General features: G+C 47.9%; 1 protein-coding gene across 1 annotated transcript; it reads left to right on the forward strand.

Annotated features, from left to right (window-relative positions):
* Nucleotides 1-244: 244 nt before the first annotated feature.
* LOC102253928 (apolipoprotein L2) lies at nt 245-10,209 on the forward strand. The gene is made up of 5 exons (XM_005877823.2): nt 245-329; nt 4,903-5,011; nt 6,968-7,088; nt 8,346-9,230; nt 10,074-10,209. Exons 2-5 carry the CDS (start codon nt 4,981-4,983, stop codon nt 10,207-10,209), a joined length of 1,173 nt encoding a protein of 390 aa, XP_005877885.2. The 5' UTR covers nt 245-329; nt 4,903-4,980.
* Nucleotides 10,210-10,592: the final 383 nt, after the last annotated feature.

Genomic DNA, 10,592 nt, shown 5'->3' on the forward strand with positions numbered 1-10,592 from the left:
ACTAATGTTGTGGCCCCACCCCATAACAAAGAAACAGAATTTCCAGAGGACGAGGCCTAGAAATCAGGATTTTAAAAAGATTCCCAGGTGATTCTAATGTGCAGCATGGTTGAGAACCACTGCTCTAAGGCGTCAGCAGGCAGGGCGGGGCTGGCCTGGCGTGGTGCAGGTTGGGTAATGTGGTTGACCCTGAGATTCTTAGAACCTGGGTATTTGCTTTCAGTTTTCCAGAGACCCAGAAGGTGTTTGTGCAGACACAGCTGCCCAGTGAATGTGCACAGCTAAGAACAAGTGGGTTTTGGTCCAAATCAGCCAGAGGGAGATTCTAGGTAAGTTGGGAGGGTAGAAGCCCCTCCCCCTTCTTGTCATCCTCACACTTTCTAAAACAAGGATTATTGTCACTATTGTATAGATGAGAGAAACCTAAGCTGGGGGAGGGGGGTGGGGAGTGGTAATGTGCCTAAGGGCACATGCAGCAGTGGCAGAGCCCAGATTGGAACCCAATTTGTCTGACGTTCCTCCCCACCCCAGTGCCCCTAAACAGTGGAGAGGGAGGGGGACACTGCTTGGTGGGTTCACATCCTCCCTCCAGCTCAGCTAGACCTGGACTCCCTGAGACAGGAGCCAGTGACCCCAAAGGAAAGGGGGATGTGGGGGGAAGAGGGGGGATGTGGAGGATGCAGAGTAGGTGGGTGACGGTAGGTGAGTAAGAGCGTCTGTTCCTTGCTGCCTGGCTGCCCTGAGGCTGCCTTCGGAGGCTGCTGCTGAGGCTGATGGGGGCAAAGGATTTCCTTTGAGATTTCAAATCGTGACCTTGTTTCACACACCCTTTCAGCTTAGTGCCGGGCCTTGTGGGAAACTGAGGCCCTCAGAGGGGAATGACTTGCCCAGGAGCCACATTGAGACCCTGAGCAGGAGGTGGGTGGGCTCTGCCTCCCTGCTCTTGGCCGGCCTCGCTCATAACCGTGGGGAGATGGGCGACATAAGAGGTGGTCCTGTGTGTCTGAGCTGGAGGAGACTGAGCCCAGATCCCTGTGTCTGTACAGCAGAGACACACCTGGGAGCTGTTGCCTTATTCACACCACATCCCTCCTTAGCCTCCAGCACCAGGAGGTGTGGGCTCTACTCTGCCCCCAGGAGCTGCCTGACGCTGGGCAAGTCCCTTCCCTGAGAATGATTTCTTTTTTTTCTTTTTTCTTTCCATTGGTTTTTAGAGAGAGTGGAAGGGAGGGAGGGAGGAAGAGGGAGAGTGAGACAAACATTGATGTGAGAGATGCATCAGTTGTTATCTCCCACATGTGCCCTGTGCCCTGACCTGGTTTGGGGATGTATCCTGCAAACCAGGTCCGCGCCCTTGACCAAGAATCAAACCCTCCACCCTTCAGTGCACAAGCTGATGCCACACCCACTGGGCCACACCAGCCAGAGCTGTGCTAGCTTTTTGTTTCTTCTTCCTCCTCCCTTTCGTCTGCACCTGTGTCTCCTTCCTAATGCAGGACAGATGTAATGGTACCTACAGCCTTCAAGGAGCCTCCGGTGCAGGAAGCAAAGTGCCTGGCAGCAGGTAGTGAGCAGGAGTGGGAGGGGCTGAATGGAGCTGGGCCTGAGTCTCATAGCTGGGCAGGCCCAGCTCGGGGAGAGGGGCTTTGGGATGTGCTGCACAAGGCCAGGCGTCAGAATCACTTTTTCATCCTTCTCTTCCTCTTTCTCCTCATATAAAAATGTAATGGCTGCAGGAAGGAAACAGAAGGAAATAAATGGGACGGATTCTCAGAAAGCTGATAGAACTGCCAGAAGTACATTAAATCAGTGGGGGAAATTTGTGTGAAATCTGAGTCATAGTTTTTTCATCAAGATCAACAAGAAAACCAAATGGAGTGACTCAGTTGAGATTGAAAAAGGGTTTGCTGTGTGGTTGAGTGGCTGATTGTTCTGTGTCCCTGCCATGGCACACACCCCAGGCTTGAGCCATCAGTGCCAAGAGCCCAGAGGGTCCCCGGGACAGGAGGGGCAGCACAAAATAGACCTGGCCCTGTGTTTACAGATACAAATGGTACACAGTTCAGTGGTTATTGGAAGAATGTGAGTCATTATTTATAAAGTCTTAGAGCATTCCTGGGCAGAGCAAAGACACACAGGTGAGCCACCTTAGTATCAGCTATTAGTATACCGACAAGTCCCTTGGCTCTCTGTTTCAGGCAGGTCTCAGGAGGGGTAGTTGATAAATGCTGTTTTTGCTTCTAACAATAAAGCTACAGACAATCAGCATTTCCTTTCTTCCCTGGGCTCCAAGGTAAGATAGTCCAGACAGAACTGAGAGAATCCTCTCCATGGGAAGGTCTGTTTCCCTCATGATTGTTCACAGAACAGAAATGATCCAGAGTGTTTTCATTATTATTGATTTGAGATGGAGAGAGACAGAGAGGAACATCTATTGCTCCAGCCAGGGCCAGAGTGTTTTCACAATGGCGGCCGTAAGACGTCACTGCCTTCCCTTTGCCTGCCCGTCCCATTTTGGAAAAATTTGGCCTCAACACAGAGCCCATGATTACAGTATGGCCCCATCCCAATGGTCACCGACACAAGGTGGACATTGACACTTCCTAGAAAAGGGCCCTCCAAGCGCTGTGAGACCACACTATCCAACCAAAGGTTGGCCATCCGTGCATCCTTCAAATTGACGTGTGATCAAAAGGGGGACCGTGGATGAAAAATGGGTTCTATGCAAAGTAACCTCACAGGGTGATGCGATCATAAATTCCTACCTAGGCAGGTCATGGTGGGGGTCACATCCCAGGCATATACATTTTAGTACAAGGTTTGTTTTCCTTAAGCATGCCCTGCTCATTGTTTCTGTGCATCTAGGTGAACTCACCTTTGAAATAACCACTCTCAAGAGAGCACAATCTGGCCTGGCCGGTGTGGCTCAGTGGTTGAGTGTTGGCCCATGAATGAAAAGGTCACCAGTTCGATTCCTCGTCAGGGCAAATGCTCGGGTTGTGGGCTCAAAACCCAGCAGAAGGCATGTAGGGGCAGCCACTGGATGCTTCTATCTCATTAGTGTTTCTATCTCTCTCTTCCATTCCCTTCCTCTCTGTAAAGAAAATATAAATATTTCTGGGTGTTATTTTTTTAAAGAAGAGACCACACTCTTGTTGACTGTCCTGTAATACAATCCCCACCTGCTTTCTCCCAACTTCATATAACCTTCCTTACATCCCCTCCTTCATTTCAAATGCAGAGAAGCTGAGACACTGTTATTCTCCAGAGCATTTTAGATCTCATGCAGTTTGGCTCAAATAAACTTTCCCAAAAATCCTTTTTAAAAAATTACAGCCTTAAAAAGGAAGCGCTCTGGCCCATGTTCTTACCTGCATGACATTTGAGGACACTATGCTAAGTGAAATAAAGCCGTCTCAGGAAGATAAACATTGTGTGATTCCACTTAAATGAAGCACTGGAATCTGTAGAGATGGGAAGTAGAAAGGCAGTTTCCAGGGGCTGGGAGGGGGGGTGGGGAGTTATTGTTTAGTGGGTACACAGTTTCTGTTTTATAAGATGAAGAGAGTTCTGGAGACTGGATGCACAACAGTGAAAATATAATTTAACACTATTGAACTGTACCCTTAAAAATGGTTAAGGTGGTAAGTTATATGTTGTGCATGTTTTAGCATAATAAAAAGAATTTTAAAAAGAAAGATGTGTGTGTGTGTGTGTGTGTGTGTGTTTGAAAAATACTATGAACTGGGAGATGGAAAAGATGGACACCCTCATATCCTGTGAGCATAAATGTAAATTGGTGCAATTTGTTTGCATTAGAGTGTGGCTTTAGGCATAAAGGAATTTTTATATGGTGATACCCTCTGTCACAGTCATTCTATTTATTAAATAATTTTAGGGAAGCAATCTCAAATGCAGATGAACTTTATGCCTGAAGGATGTTTCTGCACTATTTTCACAAAGAACTGGAAACAAGATAACATCTACCAGTGGGCATGGGAAGCAGAGAGGACCAGGAAGCGTCAGGAGGGCTGGGCAGCCCACAGCAGGGCTGCAGGGCTGGGGCCAGGACTGCAGAAACCCAGGGCCTTAGGGGATGAGGGTCTAGTAGAAGCAAGAAGGGTGCAGGCTTGGGAAGCTACAGCCCCAGGAATTGATCAACACAGATACTTGGCATAGGGTGCAAGACATCGTTTGGGAATGAGAAGAGTCATTTGCAAGTAACACAGACACATGAATAAACATTTTTGTATATAAAAGAGAGTCCAGCGTAGTCCTCACAAACATGGGATTGGGACCAGGAAGACTTGGGCTGGAGTCCTAGCTCTAGCACTACTGTGAGACTTGGGCTAACCCGAGTTTAGGTGAAAACCTAGAGCTTGTGATGGTTTCCTCCACGTCCCAATGGGAGCCACAATGGTGCCCACCACGTGAAATGTGTGAGAGTATTTGATGAGGGAACTCGTAAGGAGCCTTTGGTAGACACACCATCAATATTAGCTGTACTGATTAGTAAACACAATGTCCCCAACTTCAAGCCATTTCCAAAACATTCCTTCTCATCTTTCCTTCCCATCTTTCGTGTTTTATTGCTTCCTGGTTTTATTCCCTCTTTGGTTTTATGACTCCTCAGCTGTGTGTTTCCTTGTCTGAGGATCTTCTCGTTGTGCCACCACAGGATAATGGGATTGTCACTTGGCTTAGAGTGGGCTGGAGTGAGGTGAGTACCTTCTCTTAAATAGTACCCAGCAGATGCTGGCAGACAGGAAACTACAGTGGATTGAGTCCATCTTGGCACTTGCGGCCTTCCCTGAAAGAAACACCAGAAACAGAGCTCCTCGCTGCTCCCTGTTGCTCATCTGGCTCACCTCTGACCCCACAATTTGTTTTCTCTTCCCCAAGGGTGAAGCAACACCTCCTTCCAGCTGGACACAGACTGGTGAGCTGAAGGGGAAACTCTGAGATCCCACTGCTGACACCATGACCTCAGAAGCTGACAGGATCTGCCCAGGTAGTCAGCTTCCTCCTCTCTAGCTGGTTCCTGCTCATGATCTAGAATTGAGGGAGGTGCCTCCAGGATGGTTTAAGCAACACAGGAATCAAGAACCTGAAAGGAAATTAATGAGTGTCCCTGAGCCTCCAAGAGGGACCAAGGGGAGTTCCCTTAACCAGAAGTCTATTTGAGGACCTCCTTCCTAGCTCTCTCCTCAGGCTCCTCACTGCCTCCCATCTTCTGCAACTCATGCAATGACTCCAACAAGGCCAGGACAGCCCATGGGAGGTGGGAATTTCTTGTTCACTGTACCTGGAACCTGCTAGCTCCTGTAGAAACCTTCCCCTCCAAAGAACTGCCACCTCCCACAGCTGTGCTGGGTCTCTGACTTGTGCTCCCAATTATAAACACCTTCGTATCAGGTGTGACTCTCAGGCATGAACTTCTTCTGATGATATCAAATACCGCTGCAGAGGTCCGCTTTGTCATTTCCCACACCCACCCACATCCTAGCCAACAAATACACAAATGTAGTGCTCTGGGTTTCTCCATCTCAACCCAGGTTTACTTTCTCCCTCAGGGGGTGTAGCAAGAAAAGGAAAAAATACCCCTCCAACCACCCAAATCAACACTGCGTTGCCTAGGCAACCAAATCCCCCCCCCCCCCAGGAGAGGATAAAACTTGTTCCTGTTGCAGCATAAGGGAGGAGAGGACAGATCAGAAGCCTGAAGCTCCTGAGCAGACTCTCAGGTCCATTCCTAAGGATAAACAAGATGATCTCTTGTTTAAGGAGTTGGTGAGGGTGGGGTCAGAGGTGTTTACTAGGAGCTGTGGCCCCCGAGACCAGCCTGGAGTGGGGAGAGCTGATACTGATTGATCACAGGATTAGAGCTGAGGCTCCAACCCCCACCCACCTGAAGACACCCCTCCACTGCCACCTTGGAGCACCTGTGAGAAGCAGGAAGAATCCTCTTTGCCTGGTAGTTTTACTCATCAGTGGTGTGTGGTCTGAAACATTATTTTCAAATTTATAAAAATCCCATAGGTAACCTATAGGGTAGAATTCAGAAATCACATGAACTTTTGAAACATAAGGAGGCTTCAACCTACTGTAAGGAAATGTCTGATGGTTGGTCTTGGATTGCATCTTTGAGCTTTCTGCTTCTTGGCTTGGGCCTTCTTTTCCTGTCTGAGTTTCGCTTTCTTCTTTCTTGAAATAAGAATAATTTCCTTTGTGTGTATATGGCAGGAAACACATTTACATTCTGTCTCTGCACACACAAAACATACACCAGTCCCCAGTCCCTTATCTGCATTTCCAGGGTCTCCAAATCCCTGAGAGTCACACATTTTTTAAAAGATTTATAAAAGTTATTGATTTATACACAGAGAGAGAGAGAGAAATAGAAACAAGTAGGGGAGGGAGAGAACTAGTGTCTCTCCCTCATCTCATAAGGACACCATTCATATTGGATTAGGTCTCACACTTATGACCTCATTTAACCTTATAAAATACAGTCACATGGGGGCTGGCCATTGTTGCTCAGTGATTGACAGTTGACCCATGAACCAAGAGGTCACTGGTTCAATTCCCATTCAGGGCACATGCCTGGGTTTCGAGTTTGATCTCCAGTAGTAGGCTAGCAGGAGGCAACTGATTTATGCTTGTTTCATATTAATGATTCCACCTCTATACTTCACCCTTCCTCTCTATATAAAAAGCAATAAAAACATTAAAAATAAATGAAAAAGTACAGTCACATGGGGTGTCAGGCCTGCAATATATAAATATGGGGGGACAGTTCTGTCCATAACACCAGGTGACTCAACAAAAGTTCCCCAGATTTTTTTAAAAAGTCCCCCAGGTGACAGCTGCTCAGGAAGATGAACATTTAACCACCTTGTTTATACTCAATTCCATTTCCATTCTACCACAATTTGTTCTAACCTTATTCTTTTTTCTTTCCATCTAGAGGGCAAAGACTTTGTTGAAGTCATTGAATATTTAATGGACCCAAGGAACAAAGAGAAATTGCAACACCTGCTAAGTGATGAAGCCTGGAAGAGATTTGTGGCTGCAGCCAAGTTGTCTAGGTAACCTCCAGGGGATGCCTGTATTGTCACCCCATCTTCCCCTGGATCTAGATTCCTCTGGCAGGCACACTCCTCCAGGCAGGGTCCTGAGCTTGGGGTTGAAGAAGTTCTTTCTCAACAGTCCTTGAGGAACATTTCCTTCATATCATTCGTTGGCAGACAAAGGCCTCAGATTAAGAGGAGATGAGGCCTGCCGGGCAAGGTTACGTGACCGTGGGCTTGTTACTTAACCACTCTCTGTCTTATTCATCATTTCTATTTCATTGTGAGGAAAATAGGATAATTCGTGTAAACTGTTTAGCCTAATGACTGACACATAGTAGGTGGGCAGTTGACATGAGCTTTTAAAAAGATGCGGGGAAAACACAGGGCCCAAGCGTCTTCTTGTTGGATATGAGAACCACGTAGGACTTCCTGTGGGACAAGCCAGAAAATTCCTGGTACAGTGTGTGTCCCTGGGGATTTTGGCTAGAGAGCCTGCTCTCCCTAATGAAGGGATTGTACAGACTCTTCAGGGTCCTGATGGCCTGGAAGGCAGAGAGCTGAAGTGAAGCTGGACCGTGTTGGGTTGAAAACTAACTGTATCTCCACCCAACTCTAGGGCTGTGGGCTTATGTCATCTACCTCTTCAATGGAATGGCAAGTCTGTCTGATACAACTATGGTGAAGGCCTTGGGGTGAACTGCATGATCAAGGGTGAAAAAGCAAGTGCAGTCATCTTGTCCAGAGGCCCAGAGAGGCCTGAAGCAGGGTCAGAGCCCGGAGTTGGATGGAGCCAGGGTGGTCCTGGTGGGAGGACTGGTAGGAAGGCTTGGCTGGGACTAGAGTGAGGCAGTTGAGGCACGTGGGTATAAGACTAAGGAGGCCAAGGGCCTAATAATGGAGGGCCGAGCAGGGGCAGGGGGCACATTTCTTCCTTCCCTGATTTGATCCCCTCTTTGCTGGGGGTAGAGGACCCTGGGTGAATATGTCCTCCACACCCTGACTGTGGGCTAGAGGGCTCCTGACCTCCTTGTGAGACCCTCTTCTATTCTCCCTGGAGTAACCCTGACCAGAGGGAAGGCAGTGTGGCTTGGTGACCGCTTCCAGTCAGAATGGGTGGCTGCCAATGTGGTGTAATCTCAGAGACTCTGAGTAGATGCACATGTTCCCACCATAGAGAATAGGGCTTCTTGCACCAGCTCATCCAATCAGTGGTTTCAGCTTTAGCAATTCATACACCTGCCTTCGTTAATCACCTGTCATTCATTACTACAGGGATGAGGCAGATGCACTCTATGCAGACTTGAGCCAGCTGAAAACACTCATGGCCGTGGAGGACAAAGACATGTCCTCAGCAGACCAGCTGCATGTGGATACCTTTATGAAGGCGTTTCCTCAGGTGAAACAGGACCTTGAGGAATGCATAGGAAAGCTCTACGCACTTGCAGGTGAGGTTGACAAGGTACACAAGGACTGCACCATCACCCAAGTGGCGGCCTCTTCCACGGGCATTGTGTCTGGCATTCTGACCATCGTTGGCCTGTCTCTGGCACCTGTGACAGCAGGAGCTAGTCTGGTGCTTTGGGCAACTGGGGTGGGACTGGGGGCAGCAGCTTCTGTGACCAGTGTGACCGCCGGCATAGTGGACTTCACAAAGAAAAGGTCAGCAAAAGCCAAAGCCAGCCGCCTAGTGTCAACTGGCAATGACACAGGGAACTTGGTCATGGAGGATCTACATCACAACACATTCAAAATTGGGCTCCTTTTAAAAAAGTGCAGCCAATCCCTGGTAGATATTTTGGAGAATTGCCAGGCCTTCAAGCTGGCCAAATCCAATCCTCTCTTTGCAGCTGAGGCTACAAGTGTCATTCGCACTGGGGCAATCTCAGGCCAAAGCAGCAAGCAGCTACAGAAAGCTTTTGCTGGCACTGCTCTGACAATGAGCAAAGGAGCCAGAATCGCTGGTATAGCCACTGCAGGTTTTTTCCTTCTCGTGGATGTAATCCAGCTAGTGAAAGAGTCAAAGCACTTACATGAGGGCGCAAAGGCTCCGTCGGCTGAAGAGTTGAGGAAGCAGGCCCAGGAGCTGGAGAGCATGTTGAAAGAAATCACCTGCATTCACAAAAGTCTACAGGAGGAACTGACTCTGTTTTCCCAGATGTAGGGAGTGGCTATAGGGTTAAGCCTCGGACCGACCTGTAGCAGAGCCACAAACAAGTCCCAGCAAGGAGGGCAGAGCACTCCTAGAATAATTACGCTTAACCTTATAGACCTCCCTAGTTCCTTCCTAGGTAGCTGATGGGTTGTGGGAGGTGCAACAAGTGCTACCAAAACAAGGTGAAACTCACAAGAACATTGTAAACATGTTGACCACTTCCCTTGTTTTGCTTTGTGTGCTCTGACTATAAACCAAAGCTTGTGCTTGCAGGCTGGGTAACTATTTCCTGATCTAGGCACAGTGATCCGACCCAGCCCCAGCTGTATTCTCTTGTCTGTCTTCTTTAACCCTTCACCACCGTCCTCAGGCTCATGGAACCTGGCCGCACATGAGGCGCCCAACATGGGGCCTGAGTATGGGGAACTACAATTGTAAGGTGAAAGATGCTCCCATGAGGCATGTTCAGAAAGCAAAAGTAAGGTATGGAGCGAGGTTTGGTAAGCAGCTGGGTGTACAACATGGGAAATTCAGGATCTTAGGAAAGGGATCTCTAAAACAATGTTCAATTAAGCATTTTTAAATTTCTTACATTTTGTTAGGAACTGTAAAGCAAAGGATGGAAGTCCTGGTCCGTGGGATGCTTAGAGCCAGGCTAGGCTATTTTGTTAAGGAGTGTTGTCTAAGGACTGTCTGATGTAGTCTGTTGTTGATGACCTCAATCCAAATCTGAAGACTATAAAGAAAAATCAGACCCTCCAGGAGGAAATCCAACAGCTTCAGCCTCACATCAACGACATCTTTGCATTAACACCATCTTCGCACCAACGACATCGTTGCATTGACAGAATCGTTGAGAGAAGCCAGAGCATTGTCACCGACTGCAGCAGCCTGAATTTTGAGACCATTCCGCAGAGGCTCACCGACCTGCGGCAGCTGTCGGGCCTCCTCATCGAGGAGATGGAGAAGCGGCACCAGCGATAGGAGGAGGTACAGGGGAACCAGAGAAGATCCTTGTCCCTATGTTCACAGGACTGAGACTTGCCCCAATGACAACAATGCGGAAGAAGAAATGAAGGGTACGCAAGGGGCCGAGGTTCTGACTAGCGTTGGTGAGCTGCCAGGTTTCTGTAAAGTCTTGCATGGCCAAATCTGAGGACTCTGAATAGATAACTTTCATTTTGTAGCTGAAACTTTCATTTTGTAGAAATAGTAAAATGTTGTGTGTAGTTTGTTTTTTTTGCAATGGCATTGTTTTATTATTGTTTTAATAGCCGAGCCTTAAAACTTTTATGTTTATTGTAGTAGCTTAAAAACAAAAAAAGGGGAGATGTAGGAAGCAGCTATAGGGTTAATCCTCAGACTGA

The sequence above is a fragment of the Myotis brandtii genome, unplaced genomic scaffold (assembly GCF_000412655.1).
Source record: "Myotis brandtii unplaced genomic scaffold, ASM41265v1 scaffold5343, whole genome shotgun sequence".
Taxonomy (NCBI): domain Eukaryota; kingdom Metazoa; phylum Chordata; class Mammalia; order Chiroptera; family Vespertilionidae; genus Myotis; species Myotis brandtii.